The sequence below is a fragment of the Cucumis sativus genome, chromosome 3 (assembly GCF_000004075.3).
Source record: "Cucumis sativus cultivar 9930 chromosome 3, Cucumber_9930_V3, whole genome shotgun sequence".
Lineage (NCBI taxonomy): Eukaryota > Viridiplantae > Streptophyta > Magnoliopsida > Cucurbitales > Cucurbitaceae > Cucumis > Cucumis sativus.
In genome coordinates this window covers 31,725,030-31,751,095 of record NC_026657.2, presented here as the reverse complement: position 1 = coordinate 31,751,095, position 26,066 = coordinate 31,725,030, and the positions used below count along the sequence as shown (strand labels likewise).

Sequence of the window (26,066 nt, the reverse complement as noted above, 5' to 3'; positions counted from 1 at the left end):
GTGAACCTTAGGCTTAAGTTCAAAATATTGTTTGAGGTGGTTCACAAATTTAAATTAAAATAATAGATTTAAATTTATAGATTGGTATCTAAACTTTATTCTATTTTAGTTTTTCTATTATTTTAATTATCGTTCCGATCACCATTATTTATTGGTCATGATGGAAAATTGTATGGAGCAGCAATCTTTTATAACTAATGGAATATAAAGACATATTGGTCATGATGGAAAATTGTATGGAGCAGCAATCTTTTATAACTAATGGAATATAAAGAACATCCGTGTGGATACAACCCAACCAAAATCAAAACAAAAGAATGAGTCATGAGTAATTGTTGTTTACTTAAGTGATCATACTATTTCTATTTAGTATTATCACCATAAAGTTTGAATTAAGAGTTATTCAAAAGTTCAGGATGTACATTTCTAATCTCATCTAAGACCACAAGTGTTTAAAGTCGAAAAAAGGGAATGTGTTTTCTAATAATCACCAAACTTCCGAACTTCATATTAGATAGAAACCAAGGCATATACCATACATCACTAATTAGTCTGCACCGACATTTTCTTTCAAACTCTCATATGCAGAATCGAATGTCCAATCACATTTTTAACCACTTGAATGAGTTTTTTCGAAGCTAAATTACTATGACAAAACTCCAATGAATACACTTGAAAATCGAAAAACCCTTCACTATTTCTAGCCAATTTTATCATATAAAATGTTTGATCTTTGGAATATGAGACATACAAAGACCGTTCAATCATTTTGAAACAGAAGATTAAAACTAGCCAACATATTCAAAAGAGAGTCAATAACTCGAGCCGATCATAATTACAGATTGAAAATTCCCAAATTTTTGTGCTACTAACTTAAATGGAGAAATCACATCATCATTTAAAAATCACATAAACTTACAGGACAATCAATTTTCTACATGCCAATGGCCTGAATGGTTATGAATTTTGTGATATTACAGTCACCACCATGTGTGTCGGCAATTTATGGCAAATAAAACTACAAGAACTAGTTAGAATTCAAATCTCTATCTCAATAACGAAAATGTTATTAAATTTGACACAAAAATAAAATAACACTTTCAAAAGGGTAGGTTTTAAAATTCCAAATTATTTGATAGTTGATTACGAAATGAACCTTATTTATAAAACATAAATAAAACAATTAAAAATTCCACATACATATTAAGGTTCTCTCAAATATAATCAATCAAGAACATCTGTTCCATACAATTATAAATGGTGTAACATATTACAATTGGATAAAATCTACAACAATGAACTTATTATAATGGTCAAAGGATGTTCGAGAGTTACCAACCTTAATACTCCACTTTTTCACTAAAAATCATTAGTTTACTATCATATACTCAAGCGAACTCCTCGTAGTTTTATTCACCGATAACAATATTTGGGAACATGAACCAAACAATAAGCAACCAAAACACAATTGATTGACATATCAAATAAATTTCAGTGATAAACATTCTGTCATGAGTAATATCAAAAAAGTAAGAATGTTTGACACTCAAATTAGTTTTAAAAACTCTTTTTGTTATCAAAATTGGATGGTGATTAAGAATTGAAAGTTTAGTTAGTTTAAGAAATATGGGTTCAATGGAAATAATGGAAACAAGAACATCTTTGAATAAGCTAAAACTACACTGTGACGAAAACTAGAAACTAAGAAACAATTCAATTCTACAAGTTCCGTTTCCAAAATTTAGAAGCATAATCTGAGAAAATTGTACCATTAGAGCAGTTGCAAAGATCAAACAAAAATAAGACTCACAAAACAAAACAAGGCAGAAGTTCAGAGAGATGAAAATTCTAATAGCCACCTTTGAGATCATTAACCACATCGTATGGAATGGGAGTCACAGTCTCCATCAGAGCTCCTTCAACCATGAACCCTGGCTTGGGGCCTTCCGGTTGCCTCTTGGTGCAGATGACTGCGCCTTTGGCCTTGGCTTCAGCCTTCAGCTCATCATTCTTCACCTTCCTCAAGCGAAATTCCTCCGTGCATCGAGAAGGCTGCACGTGCTCCACTCTCACATGAATTCTTTTCTTAATAATTCTGTTCCCGACCTACAAAAAATTCATTCCGAAAATCACAAGTTTAATACTTAAAAAAAAAAAAGCAGATTCCAGAACCCATCAAACTAGAACATACAGTAAGATTCACAAGTTTAATAAGAAAAACAGAGTCCGAAAACTAATTAAGATTCTATCAAAACCAAACACAATCTATTACCCTAAATCACCAGATTCATATACATTCTAAAAACTATAACAGATTTTAAAAAAGAATCCCGAACCTGTTTGTTGATCTCGACACCGATGGCGCGCTTTGTGACATTCCATACCTGACCTGTGCGACCATGGTAAAATTTATGAGGCATACCCTTGTGGACGGCGCCGTTCACCTTGATATCCACATAATCACCGATTTTGTACGTCCTCAAGTAGGTAGTCAAAGCAATGTAACCCTTCTTCCTGAAAGGCCTGGCGAAGAGGTCTCTGGTACGTGATCGAAGTCCATGGCCGGCCGGCATGATTGGAGCAAGAACTTTCTCTCACACTCTCTCACAAAATGAAGAAACCCTAATTCCCAGGGCTAGGTTTTTTATTGGCTTCTTTAATGGGCCGGATAAATTAAACTGGGCCCAGATAGAAAGCACAAAATGTAATCTGTTAGCAAATTTACGAATAGTCATATAACTATATTTTTAAAAAATCATAAATATAGTGACTAATATTTGATTACTATCATTTCGAATTTAACATATTATGTTATATTTTTAAAAATTATATTATTAAAATTTAATTATTTTAAATCTAATGGCTACATTTATAACTATTTTTGTAGTTTTTCCTCTAGAAAATAAAAATGGTCAAAAAAATTATTATCATGGTGTAGAGTTTAATTTTAATTTAATTGAAACACAATACTGTTTTTAAATATATTTTTAAGTATTTGATAGAAAAATTAAGTCATTTTTATAAAAAAAATTAGTGTTTCGATAATTTTCAAAATAGTTTTCAGGTTCTAGAAGTGTAAGTTAACGATTGTTAGACAAGTTCAAGTACTCACTAAATTTGGAAGGTTAAATTTTATCATTGGATTGTCATTCTTACCTTCATTTAAATTCTCTCACAATTCACTCAAAGGTGAGTATTTAGCTATTTTTTCTTAATTAATAATTAAAAAAATTATTAAATAAGAATAAAATATCTCATAAACCTTCTTCTTGAATTAGCGAAGAAATAAAGATTTTTCCAAAAGAAAACCACGAACTTCATTCCTACAATTTTTTACGTCCCTTGAAAACCATGAATTGAGTTAGATAGAATACTCCAATTGCTAATAGCAAGAACTGAATTGAATTAAACTCCTAAATCATCGATCAACAAACGTTCATGAACTACTAAAGACCGAACCAATTAAACAAACACAACATAGAGTTCAATTATAACTCTACACGATCAAAAAACCTAGAAGCACCCATTAAATTATGTGTTCTCAAAGCAAATAAAATCGAAGATCGGAACGATGGCAACTCACCACAGCAGTAACACAGTGGAGAACAGGATTGATGGCCCATTCACTTTTATCCTGAATCAAAACACAGTAAAACTCAAACATGAATCCCAAAACTAAAAAACGTAAGTAGTAGAAGGTGCTTAATAGAAGAAGAAGAAGAGACAAATACATGGTCGGGTTTAAGAAGAGAAAAACAGCGAGGGCAACGAGGCGATCCGAGCCCTGGATTCATAGTGGGTTCATGGTAGAGATTGCCTCTTCTTAGCTTATGTTCGTAAACTTCTCTAGTACCCATGTTTAGACTGAAGCTCGCACTGAAGATCTTTGTTCGGCAACGAATTCGCGGGTTCCGTCTTCAGTTTGCAGTTCTGACGAGAAACGGGAAATTGAGTTAAACCCAACGACGACGGAAGATCCGGGGGTATAATTGACTATTCATTTTCAAAGGGCTTTTAACCTAAAAAAAAGATTTAATCACAAATTTTGATCCATTGACCTTAGAAAAATATTTGTTTTTCAAAGAATTTGTTTTTATTTTTCCAAAATAAATTACTTTTTATTTTAGTTTCTATTTCTAAAAAAAAAATTAATCATAGACTATACTTTTTACATTTTTAGAAAAGTTCTCATATTCTTAATCAAAATTTTTAAACAAAAATAATTTTTAAAAAAAACACAATCTTAACTTTTAAAAACCAAATCGATACTCTTCATTTTTAATTTTATAGATCTTCAAAAGTTATTTAAAATTTATCGAGTCACTGCTAATTTTTAATTCAAATCTTAACTTTATATTATTAAAAGTTTGTTATAAACTATTGGAATCCTAAGTCTCCTTGCTTCAAATTTGTATAAAAGTTTGTTATAAACTATTGGAATCCCTCCAAGTCTCCTTTGCAAATTTGTGGTTTTCTTAGTGTGAATTACTCAAGAGAGGTTTAAAAATATATGATTTTCTAAATTTTGAAGAGCTTAATTCAATTGCAATATGTGGATTGAAGATCAAGAAATTTTGTGTTCTAGATCTTAGATCCAATTTGTATTAAAAAAAATGTTTCTAAATTTATCATTTCAATTCATCGTTAATGTATTAATATATTGCTCTTAATAAATAATTGAGTAAAAGACTAAGTATTTGAAACATAGAGCATCCTACCTACGTATAATTTACATCCAAATCGACTAAATTGGTTAATATACAATGGAAGAAGGATAAATAAATTATTTGTTTGATGCCTTTCATAATTATGAAAATTAAAACATAAAATTGTTTTAAATGTTACCATAGAGTAGTTGGAAAAAGTAGCATTTTACTTATTATTTTTAAAAAAATCGATAAAAATGCATATCCTAATTTTAATTCACGCTTAGTCTTTGTTTACTTCTTGAATTTCAAAAGGAGTTAGGTGACATATTATTAAATCTCCATCAACATCACAATATTTTTATCATATTTTCATATTTTTTCCAAGTTTAACATTGACATAAAAGATGAATTGATATTCTATTCTATTATTTTATTTCTTGAAGTAAATCAAACGTTTCAACAAAGATTTATACGTTTCCAAGTCAATGTCTTTCTTGTTTGCTTCTCTAATAATGAAATAGTGATAAATAACTGAAGAACCTCTAAAGTGAGAACAAATAACTCTATATCTTTTTAAAAATAATTTTACTATATTTCCTATTACTCTTTTGTTGTTTTCCTTTAGAAGTCGAACCACAAAGGACCCATCCACCTACGCCAGTACCATTAGAGCAGTTGCGCAGCAAAGATCAAACAAAAATAAGACTCACAAAACAAGGCAAAGCAAAAGTTCAGATAGGTGAAAATTCTAATAGCCACCTTTAAGATCATTAACCACATCGTATGGAATGGGAGTCACAGTCTCCATTAGAGCTCCTTCAACCATGAACCCTGGTTTGGGGCCTTCCGGTTGCCTCTTAGTGCAGATGACTGTGCCTTTGGCCTTGGCTTCAGCCTTCAGCTCGTCATTCTTCACCTTCCTCAAGCGAAATTCCTCGGTGCATCGAGAAGGCTGCATGTGCTCCACTCTCACATGAATTCTTTTCTTAATAATTCTGTTCCCGACCTACAAAAAATTCATTCCGAAAATCACAAGTTTAATACTTAAAAAAAAAAAAAGCAGATTCCAGAACCCATCAAACTAGAACATACATTAAGATTCACAAGTTTAATAAGAAAAACAGAGTCCGAAAACTAATTAAGATTCTATCAAAACCAAACACGATCTATTACCCTAAATCACCAGATTCACATACATTCTAAAAACTATAACAGATTTTAAAAAAGAATCCCGAACCTGCTTGTTGATCTCGACACCGATGGCGCGCTTTGTGACATTCCATACCTGACCTGTGCGACCATGGTAAAATTTATGAGGCATACCCTTGTGGACGGCGCCGTTCACCTTGATATCCACATAATCACCGATTTTGTACGTCCTCAAGTAGGTAGTCAAAGCAATGTAACCCTTCTTCCTGAAAGGCCTGGCGAAGAGGTCTCTGGTACGTGATCGAAGTCCATGGCCGGCCGGCATGATTGGAGCAGGAACTTTCTCTCACACTCTCTCACAAAATGAAGAAACCCTAATTCCCAGGGCTAGGTTTTTTATTGGCTTCTTTAATGGGCCGGATAAATTAAACTGGGCCCAGATAGAAAGCACAAAATGTAATCTGTTAGCAAATTTACGAATAGTCATATAACTATATTTTTAAAAAATCATAAATATAGTGACTAATATTTGATTACTATCATTTCGAATTTAACATATTATGTTATATTTTTAAAAATTATATTATTAAAAATTTAATTATTTTAAATCTAATGGCTACATTTATAACTATTTTTGTAGTTTTTCCTCTAGAAAATAAAAATGGTCAAAAAAATTATTATCATGGTGTAGAGTTTAATTTTAATTTAAATTGAAACACAATACTGTCTTTTAAATATATTTTTAAGTATTTGATAGAAAAATTAAGTCATTTTTTTTAAAAAAAAATTAGTGTTTCGATAATTTTCAAAATAGTTTTGAGGTTCTAGAAGTGTAATTTAACGATTGTTAGACAAGTTCAAGTACTCACTAAATTTGGAAGGTTAAATTTTATCATTGGATTGTCATTCTTACCTTCATTTAAATTCTCTGACAATTCACTCAAATGTGAGTATTTAGCTATTTTTTCTTAATTAATAATTAAAAATAATTATTAAATAAAAAAAAATATCTCATAAACCTTCTTTTTGCATAATGTAAAATTGGCAAAGATGAACACTATAAAAGAAGGCTTTCACAATAAAATAAAATAACATACCTTTTTAGTGTTTTTTTTTTCTCAAACTCAAACCAAAACGAAGAAAAAACGAAACAAACATTTACCGACGAGGGACGAAGGATAGCTCACAAGTGTCGACTGCGACAGCAAGCGACAGATAATAGACAACAAGTGGTGGTGAACCTTAAGGGAGAGAGACACGTCTGAGGAAAAAAATAAGAAAAGAAATTTTAAAGGGGAACTCTCCATGACATGCATAGCGACATTGAGAGAAGTTTAAAATTTAAAAAAGATGCAAACTTCTCCTGACGCCATCATGCATGGAGAGCCTTTAATTAGAGGGTATGGACAGACATTTATTAACGAATAGAATATGCCTCTCCTACACATATTGGTGTATTATGGAGTCTCAGTCAACTTGTATATATAAAGGTATAGAAAGATTAGATGAAACACCTAGTAATGATCATTTCCATTAATCAAATAGTAGTAATCTATTTTATGAAGACAGTGAAAAAGTTGGGGATGTTGCACGATTTACAAGCAACGATTGAACATGAACAACAAACGGCAAAGAAAGGTTTTGAGAATGGCATGCCATTAAATAGTGGTGGTGTAGAAGAGGAGGTGGTGATATGTTGCACAAAATGGGAAGATCCTCATATTGATCGTTCCAAGACAAGATAAGTTGATCTTTCCATACACTGGAAGATAAGTTGATCTTTCCACACACTGTTCGCTTCAGTTGTACCATTGGCTCGCGTTGTGCTAACGCTAGACACTTTTCCTGATTGCTTTCTTAAGTGGACCGATGTTACCCCATATTACATCGAACTCGTGAAGGACTCTATACGAGTAAGTTTTAAAATTAAGCGTTCATATAAGTTAATGACCTATCGCGTACATATATATAATCTTAATATACTTTCCTTTTGTAGCAATTTTTCGAGGATTTCACATATCCAACACCTAATCCGTTAGTTGAGCATCAGGTTCTCACCACCTAGAAAGAGTTTAGGGAAAAGAGTTTAGGGGCAGAACCCTCGTCATTTAAAAAAGTTTAGTGATCCTGAATAGGCACAAGCCAACCCACCCGCGATTGAAGAATCGTGTGTTGGATATGTGACAATTTTAAATGACTTAAAACTTACAAATGTTCTCAAACGAAAGTTTATATTTTTAATGTTCTTTAATGTTCCATTTTTATCTTATTTACATCTACAATCATCAAAGAATAGGGCTACTATAGCAAAGCAGCCCTACAGTCACAATAGTAGCGCTCACTGATCGAGTGAAGATGTAAGAGAGTAGATGCTCGTGTAAGTTTTCTGCTATGCTTGTTGTCTTCATTTTGTTTTTACATTTTGTTTACACACAATTTACTTATTATTCAATTAAATTTTATGGCAGAATCAAATACTTGTTATCTAGTCCCAACCCACGAATATGCAAAGCCAATTTTGGATAGACGACTAGGCTACTCAAAGGCCAAAGTTCTAACACGCCATTGATAGTTCTTCCTCAACTGCATTAGCTCATGAGCGAGAAATGCACGCCAATGAGATTGACAAGCTATTCAAGAATTAGAAGAACAAAATAGATTGTGGCAGAATCAAAGTCATTGAAAGAATACATAAATGATGAAGGATGATTGCAAAAACTCTCATCAACCTTGATTCGTTCATTTACTGTAAGTAATTTTGATATATATCCATACTTTAATTTCATGTCAATAATTATTTGAAAACATAAACCAAACAAATTGACATATCAAATGAAGTCCAAAGAAATTTTAGTGATAAAATGACTAATGTTTGTAAACATTTAATTTAGGCTATAATTTGCCCTAATTCCAACTCAAAACATTCTCTATCATGGGTAATATCAAAGTTTGGAAAACTCTCCTTTGTTATTGAAATAAAAACGCTAATCAGATTAAGAAATATGAATATGTGAAAACAATGGAAAGAAATTAGATGGTGATTAAGAAATATGAATATATGAAAACAATGGAAAGAATAACCTAAGGCAACAAAATTTACTTTTAATAAGCTAAAACTACACTTCCTTATGCTAATGGCCAAAACTAGAAACTAAGAAACAATTTAATTCCATAAGTTTCGTATCCAAAATTTAGAAGCATAATATGATAAAATTGTACTATTCAAGCAGTTCAAATATCAAACAAAAATGAAACTACAAAACAAGGCAAAAGTTCAAAGAGGATAAAATTTCAATAGCCACCCTTGAGATCATTAACCACATTGTAGGGAATGGGAGTCACAGTTTCCATTAAAGCTCCTTCAACCATGAACCCTGGTTTGGGGCCTTCCGGTTGCCTCTTAGTGCAGATGACTGTGCCTTTGGCCTTGGCTTCAGCCTTCAGCTCGTCATTCTTCACCTTCCTCAAGCGAAATTCCTCGGTGCATCGAGAAGGCTGCACGTGCTCAACTCTCACATGAATTCTTTTTTTAATAATTTTGTTCCCAACCTACAAAATTCATCCCGAAAATCACACATTTAATTTATATATATAAAGCAAAGTCCAAAACAGAATGAAACTTTCTCTCATCATATTCCAAAACCCATCGTACGATAGAAAATGTTTTTCTCTATGGTTTCATCTATCAACTTGAGCTGGATTGAGTTGGTTAAAATAATCAACTCAATCGTACTTGACAACGTTAGTTTTAAATAAACTTCAATAATGCTTACTTTTAAAGTTATACACATGTATATGTATGTATATACATACGTACATTTCTACATACATTAAAATGAGAGATTTACGTACATTAAAATGAGAGATTGTATAATAAGTTTAGTATTATTGCAATAGATTGCTATATTAGTTAGTTATTTAATCACTTAAAATAAAAAAATATTTTATATTAAACATTAATTTAATTACTAAAGGCAATTAAAGAAATATAAATTAATTAGAATTAGTAGTTAATAATACCATTGTATGTATTGATTATTTTTTATAAAAAAATGTGTAATTGATTTGGGGTGCCCGACCATCACAAAGTCCATGGCCGGCCGGCATGATTGGGGCAGGAGGAACTTTCTCTCACACTCGCTCACAAAATGAAGAAACCCTAGTTCATTCGGATTTGTATAGTGACTAGGGCTAGGTTTTTTATTTGCTTCTTTAATGAGCGGGCTGAATTAAAGTGAGCCCAAATAGAAAGCCCATTGTTTTAGTAGAAGAAAAAGTGTAATTAGAATTGTTAGCAAAAAAAATCACAAATATAGTAAAGTCACACTTCTTTGAGTGATAGATTGTTGTCCTACTTTTATCATACATATATTGTTTTATTCTTTAAAACAATACAATGACTAGGATTTTAATTTTTACAAATAAATATTTTGTAATAATATAAAATTTTATACTAATAATTAAAAATAACTTTTGTAAATGATATAAAACAATTTAATTTTTTAAAACACGACAATTCAAACTATTTACGTTAATAATAAAATTTTAAGTCAATCAAAATGGATAACTAAAAGTGTAGCTATCCATTTTTTGGTAGGTGTTGAGCAATAAATTTCGGCCAATTAAATTCTGCCACATCATCACAACAAATATTTCATAATTATATTTTATTGGATTTTGATAATTAAGTTTACCCAATGCAACTCAATTCAAGTTCAATAAGCAGATTAGCCAAGTCCAAACTCAACAAACAGATGGACTCAAGTCCAATAAAGCAAATGGGTCCAAGCCCAAATCCAACCCAATAAGGCAAATGGGCTCAAGCTAAAGTCCAACAGACAAATTGGTTAAAGTCAAAGCTCAACAAGCAAATAAGCCAAAGCCCACCTAAAGCCCAAAAATTTATCTATAAATAGAGATCTTTGTCATTCATTTGAGTAGGTCTTTCTTTGAATGAATAATTAAAGTTCTGAAGACGTGCAAGTTCGAATAACAACTTATATCTAACTTCTGAAAGACTGACTTTGAAAATTAAACTTTCATTGAATTCCATAATAGTTCAAATCGACTTGCAACAACAACATCCTGAATACCAAAGATCGATAAGTTCTAAGTTTTAAATTGTATTCGAGAGAAAATATCAAATGAGTAAATAGTAGAGACTGTATTCACAATATTCATCAATATAACAAAGTTCAATTCCTCGTGTGAACAATATGATGCAATTATTTTTCACTTTTCTTTATACGTAATTTTTTTTCATAATTTGGTTATGTTAGGTTTTCTAAATTTAATTTGCAATCCAACTATAATTTGATAAGCTTATCTCAATTATTATTAATATTATTTTAATTTGTTTAATATATTTTTAAAAAACATATGTGTTTTTTGAAAAATTAGAAATTGAATATATATATATATATATATATATATATATAAATGATGAAACCAGAACTTTCCTAATTTTATTAATTATTAATAGTTATCGTTTGGGTAATCCAACCTCCTGGCCTGGAAGTGTCATCTTTGGACGGACTTGTTTTGAGAATGATTGTCATAACTCTTGTTTTAGGCTTATGATAACCTTTATTTTTACTCAATCGCTCTCTCCAATAGTTTTATTATTATATTTGTTTTAAAAATTGTATCATTTGTTTTTAATTTATTCAATAGTCTTAAAAAAAATATTGTTTTTAAATTATTTTATTTACGAAATTAATTTTGATTATTTTATGTATTTGTTCATCGTATTTAACATTTTTTAAAAAATTATTATTTCATGTATTTTATTCAATTTTCAAATTTTCGAATATTTTATTTGAAAATTGACCTATGCATATATAAACTATTAATGATAAATTTAAGTTAAATTAATTTTATTAAATTTATAAAAAAAAATAAAAATCAAATGAGGCTATTTAATGTTAGATTAAATAACTTTTTGAACGATTGAATAACTTAAATAAATGTACAACAAATATTTTAAAAAGTATTTAAACTTTAATGTACAATAATTTTCTTTAAAATAAATCAATTTAATTGCAATATCTTATTTAAGATTTATTTGAATTAAATTTTGAATATAAAACTACTATGATTTGATAAATTAAATATACAGAATTTGTGTATTGCAGTTATAATATTAATTCAAAATAAAAATTAATAAATTATTCGCATGTAATAATTACGTAAGAAATGTTGAAAATTGGTCACATTTAAATAAATTTTTGAAATATGTTTTACGAAAATAGAACAATTTCGTAAATTAAATATACAAAATTTGTGTACTATATTTAAAATACAAATTAAAAAAAATGTATAAAAAAAATCATATTATTACCTACACAACCCTTCTCCAAAAAATCTTATCATAATCACCCCATAATTCTTCCCACATCACTATTTCCCAAAATACATACTATCATAACACTAGTTTTATCATAACACTAATTTTTTCATAACTCATTCGTTCTCCCAAAAAGGCCCCTAGTGTTTCATAGTTGGTTTATATTCAATTAAAAGTCAACATTTAAGCTTGATTCGGCCAAATATCAACCAAACTAAAAATTATATTTCAGTTAAAAGGGTCAGATTCATATACATAAGCTTGAAACCACATGACCCTATAAAAAACCTATAAATATAAGAGTTCCTTACGATCTTCAAGTTAAAGTCAAGTATTAGAGAGTAAATCTCACACAAACTCGAGTTTAATTTCAAGAAACATGGTTCTCTGTGTGAATGAAGTGTAATGTTTTAAAGTCCACCTGGATAAGTGCAAAGTATCATACCTATTATGAGGTAGGTTCCACTATCTTCAATGAGTTTTAAGAGGACCAAATTATCATATGTGATTAAATTTGTGCTCGATATCAGTACTACCTCAATCTTACTAGTAAACATGAACTCGTCAGACAAGTTTAGTCACATGCTTTTGTTGAAGATGAGAAGCTCAAATCTTCTTATTCACTCTCCCTAGCTTGATTAACTAGTTCATAGTACATGACACTAAAAAAAGGCAGAGATGAAATAACATCTTCTCGTCCTAAATAGTAAACTACATCGATTTAAAAACATTATTGTATCTGTAACGAACATTGTTAAAATTTGAGAAATCATTGTTGGTATAAACTCTCACGACAAAGTGAATATACACGAGTTTCTATTGTTTTTTATTTGATAATTATACAACCATTTATAAAAGTAACGACTAGTGACTAAATATTACAAACCACGCATGGACAAACTCTCCTACACTTAGTTATTTATCGAGTCACCTTGTAATCAAATTATTGTTGATTTGGTATATATTGGACAACTTTCACGAACATGACAATGATATTAATTGAATATCTCACAAGTTTTAATTGTCTTGTATGTAGGTGGGGGACATTTAATAGTAGGCAATTCATTTTGTTGTTCATGTCCATGCCTTTTGATATATGTGGTGGGGTGACAAATATTTTTCCTATCAATGTCTTCTTCAAAACACTATGCAATCTCATTGTATCCCTTGGGTAGTTGGTGTGTGAGCAATTTCTATATCAATATAACTAAAAAAGAATACTACCAAACCAATTCACAAAATTGTTCATCCAAAACTTTATAAACGAAGATCTTATAGTGATATTACTTTTGTATAGGTACGCATGTATATATGTTCCTAATACGTGCTAAAATCAAAACTAGTGATATTACTTTTGTATAGGTATGCATGTATATATGTTCCTAATACGTGCTAAAATCAAAACTAGCTAGAAGAGGAGAACGTAAGAAATCAAAACATATTTAAGAAATATCAAATTTTGTTTTCAAAATGCCATAAAATCATAAAATAAGTCCGAATATAACTTTGAAATAAATAAATAATTTTGAATTTTGAGAAAGAATGTCAAATCAAACACTTCCTAATCAAAAGTAAAGTTTGCTATCAAGAATGCAATGCATCTAAATAAGGTTTTAACCACATGTCATTAATTATATTCACCTATCTATATTTCCACAAGTCGGGTCTAACAAGGTCTCTTTGGTTGTGAGGTTGCTTATTTTTATTTTTCTTTTCCTTCTTAGTAAATTCTATTAACTTAAAATTCTTAAATTTATTTACACACGCAATAATAACTGAAGTTTGATTAAAATCTAAGATATTAATCGTAAACTTAAAAAAAAACCATAAAAATATACATGAATTTTAATACTCATAATTTATAATTATAATATAAAAACATATATTTCAATAATATTACAAATTGGAACCAGACTTTTAAAGCTTTAATTCAACCCCAATCCAAAAAAATATAAAGATTTTAAAACTCAATCGAACCCAAAAATAAAACCAACCCAACCCGGGTAATTGATTTTGGTAGTAAGAAACTTTTTATTAGTCACAGAGTAGTCTAAAAGAAAAGGAATTAGCATATTACCCAAAACGTCGCATAATAATATATGATATAGCAAAGAAATGATAAATAAAATAGAAAGAAAGAAAGAAGAAGAAGAAGAAGAAGTCATAGTATATAAACCCCCTAACAATCCCTCCCTTTCTTCACGCCCCTCCACTTCCCAGCTCTCTCTTCTCTCTAAAAGAAAAGGCATTAAAATCGCAACAAACACATCAACAAAAAATTTCAATTCCACTCTCACTTCTTCTTCTTCTTCTCTAAAACCCTAATCATCCATCTCATTCTTCCTCCCTTTTTCTCCAAATCTTCTCTTCAAATTCCCGATTCCATTTCCATACTTCCTCCTCTCAAGATCCGCACCTGAGTCCTCCTCTTCTCCTTCAACTCTGGCGGTTTTCGTCTTCTTCTAAATGGCGGATCCGCCGGGAATCCGCTTTCTTGATGCCTTTTCTGCTTTTCGTGAAGCTTCGAGTGTTTTCGTTTTATCTTCTATGCCGCGTTGTGTCGATTGACGAGAGTAAAGTATGCTGAGCGTGGTACGCGTGCACCTGCCTTCTGATATTCCTATTGTAGGCTGCGAACTTACGCCCTACGTTCTCCATCGCCGCCCCGATAAGAATATCAGTACTGACGATGTATCTGAGTCCGCTCCTCTTGATGGTCAATTTCTGAGATACAGATGGTAAGCTCCAAGCGATCATTGCGGAATTTGAATTGGTTCTCATCTCCTTTTGTGATATTATTGTCTATTGGTTGTTTACTACTCTACAGTGTCTTGACTGTTGGTCGTTGTACCTCAATTGGATATGTTTGGGGTTTAGTGGTTTCTTCTTTATCTTGGAACTTGGAATTGTTTTGGTGCTACTCTTGAGACAGTTTGTATCAAAATGACTGTATGTTTTTTGACTTTTATATGGTGAGATTAATTTCTAAACGCGTTTTTAGCTGTTATCTCTTCTATATTCCTACTACTAGGAAAAATGACCATGATTACGATTTATGAATGTAGCAAATAATATAATGTAATTGTCAGCTTGCTTGATTATATAAAGATGCCAATGGTTGTATTGTACTACGTCAGTATTTTTATACATGTCCAAAGGCGTTGCTGCCCTTTTATTATTTGTTTTTTAGTCGTTTGGAAAGCTAGTGAAGAGGGCGTGTTGCAGATATAGAATTTAACTATTCTCTCAGTTGGTTATGACTTACGAGTAAATATGAGTTATAATAACATGTGGATGTGTTTGGGGTTCAAACACTCTAACAAAGAGGAGGGAGAGGATAAGTAGAAATATTACAAGAAAGTAGTAAATGGGATCAAAGAGAGTTTTAAAATAATATTTATGATACTTGGTAGGTTATAAATGGGGTAAGTTATAATAACCCAACCCAACTTCGACTTCAAGTTGGTGGCCCAAACACTCTCCGAGTGTAGTTTCAATTCTTATCTATTTTGAAAAGCGAAAATTAAAAAAAAACCTTAAAATTTAAGGGACATAAATCAATCTTTTTCCATAAAAAATTTGTTGAACTTTTGTCCATACAGGGATGGAATTCCCACATAGAAAGTATATCTCTTATTTGATGGATAAAAAAGAGTTGTCGGGAAAGGGAAGGTAGAGGGAATAATCTAGGTCTGGAGGGACAGGAGGCTTCAGTTATGTGGAATTTCCTTGCTTTGAGCAGGCCTTGAAGCTGAAATATAGCAGTTTCTTTTTCATAGTGGAGTCTTGTGGATTTTAAAATTTCAATAAATACCTGCTTACATTAATACTCGAATGAAGAATTGATTGGATCAGAAGAGACTACAAGTTCAAATGTTAGGCTGTGCAGTGGATTTGTAAATGAATAATTGTAAAAAAGAAGATAATTCTGGATAATATATGAATCCCATTTTCCTTTCCTCAAAACAATATTGTTTTCTTCTTCCTCTTCTTCTATGTTTTCCCATATGAAGGTGAGCTTGAGAGATTTGAACCTAAGACGGACTAAAACCTTAAAATCAATGTGTTTTTGTCAATTATGCTCTTAGTAGCCTGCATATGTTCTCTTGTGGGGATCGATGTTGCACAATATTATTTTGAGGCAAAAGTGCAAAACACAGAAAAGTGATGTTTTTTAGTAAGTACGGATTTTAAAAAAAGCAGAATTATAGTATATGAATGGATGATGACTGATGAGACCATAAGGAATTAAAGAAATGGTAACTTGAAAATGAAGCCTTTTTTCTCAACATCACTCTTGTGTGTGTATTTATTCTAATGTGTGTGTTTCTTTAGGCCAAGATGCGCTGCAAGTAAGGTGTACTGACTACACCCTACTGAATTTCTTGGCATACTCTTTAAATTGCTGGTGGTTATGATTTAATTAGGCTACTGAAATTTGTTCAGCTTTTTGTTGGGGATTTCTCTTTTGAAGGCTCTCTTCTAATTTTGATGATTTAAACATTTCTCACTCTGGAATAAACTGTTTTATGGTGGTTTACACCAACTTTTAAGTTATTTCAAGTCAGGATTCCATTTCATGTGAAATTGAAAGATGTATTTCTGGATTGTGTATGGATTTAACGCCCCCTAAATTTCTAATGTTTCTACATATTGATGAAAATTGATGATGAATTGAATTGTGGTGATGAAATCCTAGTGCTGCAAAGGCAGAATGTGGCCCTTAAATGTTATACCACTTGGGCATTTTCTTAATAATATCTTTTTTTATCTCTCTATTGGAAATAGTTTCATTGATGGAGCTCATTTTTTCAATCTAATAATTTAGCTTTTCTTCAAGATCTATTTTCTTTTTCTCTCCATAAGAATTAGGAATTTGTATGGTCTGACATCTATCATTTTGTTGAAATGATGCTCTGCTGATATTGAACTTTAAACAATAAATTCTTTTCAGGTACCGCTTACAAAGTGATAAAAAAATTGCTGTTTGTAGTGTGCATCCTTCTGAGGCAGCCACTTTACAATGTTTAGGTTGTGTTAAAGCCAAAATCCCTGCTTTTAAAAGTTATCATTGCACCACCAAATGCTTCTCAGATTCTTGGCAGCATCATCGTGTCCTACATGACCGTGCTGCAAGTGCTATGAACGAAAATGGTAATGAAGAGGAAGAGTTATTTGGACGTTATAATAATAACAATAACAACAACAATTCAGCAGCTGTTACACAAAAGACGGGAGTGGAAACTTGGTTAGAAGTAGGACGCTATAAGAGTTACACACCAACCGCTGAAGATATTGGCCAGGTCCTCAAGTTTGAATGTGCTGTTGTGGATGTGGAAACGATGTTACCTGTGGCATCTCCACTTACTGTATTAACTTCTAGGGTCATTCCAGCTCCATCCCCTAGTCCACGTCGAGTAATACCAGTTAATGGGGTAGATGTGATGGGAAAGCTGGATTTGGATGGTCGAGTATCATCGTCAGGAACGTTTACTGTGCTTTCCTACAATATTTTGGCTGATGTATATGCCACAAATGAAACGTTCAGTTATTGCCCTTCATGGGCTCTTTCATGGCCATATCGCCGGCAAAATCTACTTCGAGAAATAGTTGGTTATCGTGCAGATATAATTTGTCTTCAGGAGGTAAATATCACTGTCTTCATGTCTGTGAATAAATAAAATTTTGGCTACTATAGCATCAGTGGCATGTTGGGATTCTAGAAGTTTGTTTTGTTGCAATTGCAATTGATGTTCTCTAAGCATTTTATTTATTCAGAATATTTTATGGGCTTCATCTTTTTGTGCTATACTTTTCTTTATATTTTTAAAGAAAAGTTCAGTTCACAAAAAATCAGAAAGATAGCAATCAAGTATTTTTCGCTTCAAAACATCCAATCTTATTTCTCGTTTCAACACAATAGGATGTGTAGTCCCCAAAATACTGAGATTTGTAAAAGATGGGTCCAAGGAAACTAGTTTTTCTTGTTCATTCTTTTGGAAGTGGGTACCTTTGTAAGGTTGAGAATGTGACAACTGACACCATTCTGAAAATTTTGATAATTTTTTTAATGTTGATATTAATATTATTTTATTTTTATTTTCTGGTCAAATATTGAATGTTGTGTTTGAACTATGCATTGTTCACCGTCTGTAAACAGGTTCAGAGCGATCACTTTGTGGAATTTTTTGCTCCTGAACTTGACAAACATGGTTATCAGGCACTTTATAAGAGAAAAACCAACGAGGTTTATTTCACATTTACCGTTTGCAGTATACTCTTTATATACAAATAGATTTGAGGTCTATCTGTTTTCTCATCCGCTGTATTTGTCTTTTTTCAGATCTACAATGGGAATATTCAAACTATTGATGGCTGTGCAACATTTTTCCGTAGAGATAGATTTGCACATGTCAAAAAATATGAGGTTGAGAAGTGTTTGAGAAAGTGTTTTTCTTTGTAATGCGATATTGCTGCATCCTCACTGTTTTCTGGCATGTTTGCAGGTTGAGTTTAACAAAGCTGCACAATCTTTAACTGATCCAGCGACTATTCTAACTGTTCAAAAGAGAAATGCTTTAAACAGATTAATCAAGGTGATTTTCTAGTGCTTCTTTTCCCTCTAGTCCAGGCATTTTGATTGCACAGGGTGTTGTGAACTAACGCATTATTTTTTACTGCACCGGTTGTTAGGATGATGTTGCACTTATCGTAGTTCTTGAATCAAAATTCAGCACACCAACAGTTGACAATCCAGGAAAGAGGCAGCTTGTTTGTGTGTAAGAATTCTTGAATTCTTGTCTATTTGGCAATGTCTCTATGGTTTGCTTTTGTTGCTTCTAATATAATTGTTTGTTAATAATTTGATGAGGCTCCTTAATTTTTATTATTATTTAAGCCTATTTTCTCCCCAGAGGTTCTCTTTTAGATAATACGTGGGTTTTGATTGTCTCTGGACACCTGTGTTCTGTTAATTTCAATCTTGCTGTTTGATATGCTTTTCTACAAACAGTATTAATAGATTTGAATTTTTTGGTTTCTTGTGTAATTTTCTGCTGGCCTTTCTTTGGGGGAGCCAAGCTTGCAATTTCCTATCTCTTCTCCCGTGCTTATATATTTTATTATTAACTTCCTATCAGGCTAATACGCATATTAATGGGAACCAAGAGTTAAAAGATGTCAAGCTCTGGCAGGTAATTTTATTTATGTTGTATACCGTATCATGTTTTCCTTCGGGTTTCTCCCTTGAATATGAATCTAAGTCTTGTTTAACATTCTTGAAACTAGGTGCATACTCTATTGAAAGGACTGGAGAAAATAGCCGTGAGTGCAGATATTCCAATGCTGGTCTGTGGGGATTTTAATTCTGTTCCTGGAAGGTTTGTTTTCTTCGTTGTTACTGACAAATAAGTTCATACAATTGTGTCAAAGATCTGTGCAATTATTATCATTACTATTATTATTATTATTTGGGATAAAAGGAAAAAAAGGGATATGTTCAACTAATTATCTTAGTCATTGAACTTTGTTGCAGTGCTCCACATCATCTTCTTGCTAGGGGGAAGGTAGAACCAACACATCCGGATTTAGTTGTAGATCCTCTGAATCTATGTCAACCACATAGCAAATTGTCACATCAGCTACCTCTGGTAATTCTTCTATCAACAGTGTCAATGTATCTAAACCAGCACTGAAGTTATCTTCCCTGTTGTTTTATATTGGAACCATGATTTCTCCACAGGTTAGTGCTTACTCCTCCTTTGCAATAAAGGGAGTTGGCATCGGTTTAGATAAGCAGAGGAAAAGACTGGATCCTACAACAAATGAACCCTTATTTACAAATTGTACTAGAGATTTTATCGGAACTCTGGACTACATTTTCTACACAGGTATGCTCATCCTTCCGGCTGCTGTTCATTTTATCAAACTGGAATGTTCTTTTTTTCTCATTTCTAAATAAATTTGTTTCTTCACCAGCGGACACTTTAACAGTGGAGTCTTTGTTAGAGCTGTTGGATGAGGAGAGCTTGAGGAAAGATACAGCCCTTCCATCTCCAGTGTGGTCCTCCGATCATATAGCACTTCTTGCCGAGTTCCGGTGCAAATCTCGGCCTAGACGTTAACCAAAATAGTGTAGGTAACTAACTCTTATGCATGATTTGGGTTGCATGGAAAAATGATTATTCCAAAAGTTGAATTTTAATTGTGTTTGTGTGTGTGTAGTTGTTCAGGTGTGTGTGTGGAAGAAAAGCATGAAAGCAGCAAAGAAAGGGAAAGAAAAAGGGATGGTAAAAAAAAAGAATATTAAGAATGGTGTTTGGATCAATTGTTATCTCCACGCAGGTGAGAGAGAGATCGATCATTCCCTCACACTATGATGAGATCTGCTTTTGTATTTCTCTGGTACCTTCCTTCTTCATCTCATAGTAAAAGTTTTTTAATCTTTCAATGCCTTCAAATTATATCCCATTGCTTTCCTCAATCACACACACCTCTTTCTTCTTTCTTTCTTTCTTTCTTTCTCTCTCTCAAAATCTATACCAATCTCATAAACTCGCTTAGCTAATCCACAAATCAATGTTTGCTCCTCTCTCTAGTGATCTTTCTAAGGGAGAGATGGTGCCTTAACGGCTATTTTACTTTGCTATTTTCTTTCTTTTTTTTTTCTTTTTTTATGGTAAGGGTGGGAAATTGAAGGAACGTAGGGTTTTGAGATGCACGCAGAGAATGAGTGGTGTGTGGTTAAGTTTGATGATAAATGGCTTTACTGTTCAATATAAAAGTATCTCCTTTGATTACCACTCATCTCTTGCTTTTAAAACTGTGGTTTTTTTTTTAATATGTACACACATACTTTATTGTTTAATCTTTCCTAACTGAACACTTTAACCCAATTCTAAGTATGGATTTATTACAACAGCCGATAATAGGTTTTTTTTAATGGTATCTCTACTTAAATGATTTTAGCGAACTAATAATATATTATGAATTGAGTAGGATTTTTAATTTTATAAAAAAAAATGACATCTAATGAAAGTATATAACCTTAAGACTATTTTTTGTAAGGTAAAAAAATGAGATACGAGTCAATAATAAATAAAATAGAGTTTTAACTAATCGAGGAATAATTAGAAAAGTAACAAAGTAATGTGAATAGACGAAATGGTGGTAGCAATAAGCGTCACTAAATCGCCTTCAATTTTAGTTATCGCCAATGGGAATGAAATTTTGGATCAAACAAAATTAGGTAAAATGGACGTTTGTTCTTGAAATTTTCAATTTTGAATTCAAAATCATTTCAAAGAAAATTTGTAACTATTTTACAATTTTCAAGGACTGAAGTATTTGTTTTTAAACTTGAGGCTCAAATGCCAGAAAGTGATTTTAACATCTTAAAATCACTTTTGAATCCGAGAAAAGCAATTTAACCATTTAAATCTAACTTAATATTAAAAAATTAAAATTCTAAACGCACTTTTATGATCGAAATGAAAAGCAATTTTAACCATATTGGACAATCTCAAACATACCATAAACTAAACGTTAAACTTACTACAATGCATCAAATAATAGTATTCTTGCTAATGGCACTAATTTGAAAACACTTCGAAACCTGCACGGTTGAATTTTGAACTTCCCATTATTGTATGTCATAGAAAACTAACATAAATTAGCAGTCATAGAACAACACACCTAATGAGAATTATTGGAAAGGATAACATTTCTCCCTCTGTTCTCTATTCATATCCCAAAAATGTTCACAAATTTCAGATATTGGAGCCTTTGGTCCTATTCTTCTTTCCCATAGGCCATCAGGAGAAGCCAAGCCATAATAGAATCACAAATAAGGTTGATTTAGGGCCACATCTACAACCATATGGGATTAATACCTAGTTAAGAAGTGAAGCAAAGTCAACAATTTTGTTTTAGATGAGCATTCTATATATGAAAATTTTTTGATGTACCAATAATTAAACTCCCCTTAATCACCATATGAACATCGTGCACATTTGCAAATAAAACCAAACCCTCGGTGCAGAAGAGTTTGACGAGCGTCGTAGTCCATACTTGCATCAATGTAGCAAATACGGAGCTCTTCATCTGTCATTTCAGTAACAATTGTTGTAGTTATAAGTTCTCTAAACAAAAAGCATAATTACCAGGATTTCTGTAAACAAGTTGGATTCTTGTAATTGTTAAAATCCTATGTTGATTTTATGTATACATCCCTTGAACCTATAACGAAACACAAAAGAAACTTACCAGGATCAACATCACGGAGGGCCTTCAATTTTGCATTTGCATTATTTATCCATATAATGTGTGTATTTGGATCTGCAACAAACACAGCCTCATGACATTAGCACTAAAGCTTTAGCTAGTCGGATTTTCTTCTCTCTTTTGCTTCAATTCCCTATGTCCTGTTACATAATTTTGTATCTTCCCTGACGTGGAACTGCAGTCACAAGTGCAAGCGGAGAACTCTGTGGCAGTTATGTCAACAGTTCCTATTCAACATGTTTTATGTTTCAATAAAAAGAGATGCTTGGGAAAAAGGAACGAGGTAGCACTGACCACAGTCATGATTATAGAAAGATGGCAACATGTAAACAGCATTCCCGACAGCAGCTTCAGCTTCGACACAGGCTGCTGCAAGAGAATGAAGATCTTCATACCCTCCAGCCAATTCAATTCGGAAGGCATTGATACGAATTCGTGCGAGAACTCCAGTATACCATTCTTGAGTTAAAACTTGGAATATATGTAAGTCAACAACAATGAGGAAAGAATAGCATGACATGAAATATTGTTACAAATCTTTGCCAGCATATATAGTAGGATACAAAGCATCCGTTCATCTGTGATGTTTGCGTTGATCAAGGCTTTTCTCAGCAAGCTGTATCCTTCTTCTAACTGAAGTTTTCAGATGAATAAAACTATATTCACTTAGTACCTAGACAATTCAAACAAATACATACACCTACATTTTATTTAAGCTAAAAGCCAGATTTTCAATGAAATGGAAATAGAAGAAAAAAAGAATAGAAAAAAAAGAAGAACAACACTACTGTTGGGAATGCAAATTAAGGACAACTATCTCTAAGGGTATAAGGTCTTTAAGACAAAACTAAAAGCTAAATCACGAGGATTTAGGTTTGAAGTGGACAATATCATACTATTGGTGGAGGTATTTAGAGGAGATTCATCATCCTTGTCATTTATGACATGTGGAGTGCTAGTCAGCGGCCATCTTTCTGACACAATTGGTTGGAATGAAACGAAACTTGCTTGAAAATAAATTTGCAATAATTCGAGAGGTTGGGTTTAGCTTAATGCTTCAATTTGGGCACCACTATTTCACTGTGGAAGAAAGATTTTTATTCTTTCTATTACTTATGCTTGAAGGCAATTGTAATTGGCGTCTCTGTGCTTTAGTTCTGATCAAACTTGTTTCAAGACTATTTTTGGTGTACTTGGTATTTTGCAGCCTTCCTTCCAACTCCAAGAGAATATATGCGTACTTAACATTCAATGAAAGATTAACTTGTTCTCCAAAATCGAGCTTACAAAAGAATATCAGGAATTGATAATTTAAATCAAAATTTCAATGAACTAAAACAATAACACATCCAAGGAAATAGGATAGAGTACACCGACTAAGACCAATTCAAACTAAACCTAAATGTAATATCAGCAAATTATTGAGCTGTCTGCTGGATACGGACCAATAAGTAATCAATCATATGAAACATGTGGAGTATCTTACCTCCAAAACTATATCAGTAGACAAACGAGAAGGTTGAAGTATGTCAAGGTGGTCAGAAGACATAGCTCCAGATATAACCATACAAGCCAATCGCTTCACCAAAAGAGGATATTTGAACCCTCGCTCCCTTGACAAGGCCATAAACACACATTTTTGACATGTTAGTTGTACCACTACAAAGTTACCAACCAGTCATTCGTATAGAAGGCACATTGAAAGCCATGTGCGTGTTTATCAGTATATGGACTATTTTGTTCAGGTTTCTACCCTTGCATGCTAAATTATCTTCGTAGATTAAAAAAGTTATCACTTTATATAAGGTGTTCTATTGCCTAAAAATCTTGAATAAGGTTAAAAGAGAGGAGAAAAAATGGGATAAAGAAAAACACTGATGACAAAGTTATTCCATGAAGGCACCAAAAAATACTAATGACAGTAGATTGACAACGAAGAATTGAGTTCCCTTCAGAAATAATCATTTCCCAACGACATTGCTTATTTTCAGCCATTAAACTAAGATTTGTTCTTAACGCAGCAGTTCTTATCCATGGGAAAATACAGAATAGAAGACAGAAGAAAATTACCCAAGAGGGGGAAAAAAGGAAAACAGACAACTAAACACTAGAGCTGGAAAGTGAAGCCTATAAAACTAAATACCAAAGAGATTTTGTCGATGGCTTGGTTAGTGAACCACAATGGGGCTGGCCCATATATCACAAATCAATCACATCATTAAGCCTTAAAGACAAGAAAATCTTTTGCTTTCTCTTCAGATACTCTAAATTGCAGTCATAACTGTACTGACTCCAATAAATCATCAATTCTCGAATGCATATATGTACAGTAGGAAACATAAAATTAATTGGTGACCTAAATAATGGAAAATTTAATGCACCTGCAATAATTGTCGTAGTCTGACCAATCCGCTTCCATTTCAACATCGTGGAAAACCTAAGAGAAAAAACCATATACATAATGAAACTTAACCAACCCACGCCTAGACAGGAAAAATACGGGTGCTGTTCTTCTCTCCATGTACAGTGCAGATAAAAGACAAAGATGATAAACAACTCTCCAACTGCTAAATTTTCAGTTCTAAGACTCCCAAAATCCAAATGCATCTCTTTGGCTTCGGATCCAAAGGAAATAACCACTTGAAAAAATCAAGTTCTACCTTGAACTTTTTAAATTTCTACTGTAAGAACTTGCTTATTTCGATATTCATAGAAGTTTTTCAAATGCATCTAAGCGAAATGACAATTTGATAAATGGTATCACTTTCAGAACCAAAACTACAAACACATGGCGGACATAGGACAAACTTCTGAACGAACGTCGAATAAGGCAGCAGAGAGAGAATAATACTCAATTGAGTCTTAAATAAGTTCATAAATACGATTTAATCGAAGAATTCGTGCAGACAATTCGTACAACACAAGAGGCAGGTGAAAACGAATTCGTGTAAGAACGGCTTGTGGTTTCACAAAATAAAATTAACGCAAAACAGATCAAGAATCAAACAAAATTTAAAACAGATTAACCTAATTAAAACAGTGAGAGAATATAATTGTACTGATACCTTGGAATGTTGCTCACACTCTTCACTGCAGAATGATGCACGACGAGCATCGGAGTCGACGTTAGCATATCTCTGCAGCTTCTGCAGGCAGAAATTGCACACATGGTGGATAGAAGATAGTGAAGGATGTGCAACGAGTGGTTTGGCTGTGTGTATGAGTTCTCCGGCGCCGATCTTTCGAGTGGCGAAAACACCTCGACCGGCTGAATCGGTGAGCGAGACTCGTATAGGTGGCGGACCGCCAGGAGCGGCAGAATCGGCATCGCGGAGTCCGGCGGAGGAGGAGAAAGGTGACGGAGAGGAAAATGGCTTGGCCTGAGAGTGTACGGGAATTTGAACCGGGAAATCCAACGGCCAAAACGCACCAAGGAACACGACGCCATTTCTCTGTCTACGGTGTACTCCATTGGAGAGATTAGAGACGAAATAGTTGAATTTGGGCTTACTTGGGCTCACGGTTTGATATTGCACTGGGCCGGTCCAATAAATAGTCCAACTTTAGTAAATCAGTACCCATTTCACGAATAATAATTAAGAATACAACAACATTTAAAAAAAATTGAAAATATAGCAACA

At 32.6% G+C, this 26,066-nt stretch overlaps 4 protein-coding genes and 1 long non-coding RNA gene across 6 annotated transcripts; 1 reads left to right on the top strand and 4 right to left on the bottom strand.

The window, feature by feature from the left end:
• Positions 1 to 1,642: 1,642 nt before the first annotated feature.
• On the bottom strand, positions 1,643 to 2,655 carry LOC116402926 (60S ribosomal protein L21-1). Its single transcript, XM_031883429.1, has 2 exons — positions 2,337 to 2,655; positions 1,643 to 2,106 (listed from the first exon to the last, which is right to left on the bottom strand). Exons 1-2 carry the CDS (start codon positions 2,571 to 2,573, stop codon positions 1,849 to 1,851), a joined length of 495 nt encoding a protein of 164 aa, XP_031739289.1. The 5' UTR covers positions 2,574 to 2,655; the 3' UTR covers positions 1,643 to 1,848.
• Positions 2,656 to 3,356: 701 nt separating this feature from the next.
• On the bottom strand, positions 3,357 to 4,098 carry LOC116402883. Its single transcript, XR_004215556.1, has 2 exons — positions 3,732 to 4,098; positions 3,357 to 3,634 (listed from the first exon to the last, which is right to left on the bottom strand). It is a non-coding gene; the product is annotated as an uncharacterized LOC116402883 (long non-coding RNA).
• Positions 4,099 to 5,159: 1,061 nt separating this feature from the next.
• Positions 5,160 to 6,204, bottom strand: LOC116402477 (60S ribosomal protein L21-1-like). Its single transcript, XM_031881751.1, has 2 exons — positions 5,887 to 6,204; positions 5,160 to 5,655 (listed from the first exon to the last, which is right to left on the bottom strand). Exons 1-2 carry the CDS (start codon positions 6,121 to 6,123, stop codon positions 5,398 to 5,400), a joined length of 495 nt encoding a protein of 164 aa, XP_031737611.1. The 5' UTR covers positions 6,124 to 6,204; the 3' UTR covers positions 5,160 to 5,397.
• An 8,125-nt stretch (positions 6,205 to 14,329) lies between these two features.
• On the top strand, positions 14,330 to 20,942 carry LOC101217887 (carbon catabolite repressor protein 4 homolog 1). Of its 2 annotated transcripts, none has more exons than XM_031882252.1 (12): positions 14,330 to 14,882; positions 17,099 to 17,789; positions 18,305 to 18,391; positions 18,488 to 18,571; positions 18,651 to 18,740; positions 18,838 to 18,923; positions 19,283 to 19,337; positions 19,432 to 19,523; positions 19,679 to 19,793; positions 19,886 to 20,033; positions 20,122 to 20,281; positions 20,368 to 20,942. In XM_031882252.1, exons 1-11 carry the CDS (start codon positions 14,725 to 14,727, stop codon positions 20,265 to 20,267), a joined length of 1,752 nt encoding a protein of 583 aa, XP_031738112.1. In that variant the 5' UTR covers positions 14,330 to 14,724; the 3' UTR covers positions 20,268 to 20,281; positions 20,368 to 20,942. The 2 variants fall into 2 exon arrangements, with proteins under 2 accessions (XP_031738112.1, XP_031738111.1); XM_031882251.1 differs by having other exon boundaries at positions 14,331 to 14,882; positions 20,122 to 20,277.
• A 766-nt stretch (positions 20,943 to 21,708) lies between these two features.
• On the bottom strand, positions 21,709 to 26,007 carry LOC101217644 (histone-lysine N-methyltransferase ATXR4). Its single transcript, XM_011653767.2, has 9 exons — positions 25,937 to 26,007; positions 25,491 to 25,881; positions 24,807 to 24,862; positions 23,912 to 24,038; positions 22,989 to 23,058; positions 22,720 to 22,896; positions 22,408 to 22,479; positions 22,135 to 22,245; positions 21,709 to 22,034 (listed from the first exon to the last, which is right to left on the bottom strand). The coding sequence occupies exons 1-9, from the start codon at positions 26,005 to 26,007 to the stop codon at positions 22,012 to 22,014; spliced, it is 1,098 nt and encodes a 365-aa protein (XP_011652069.2). The 3' UTR covers positions 21,709 to 22,011.
• Between the last annotated feature and the right edge of the window lie 59 nt (positions 26,008 to 26,066).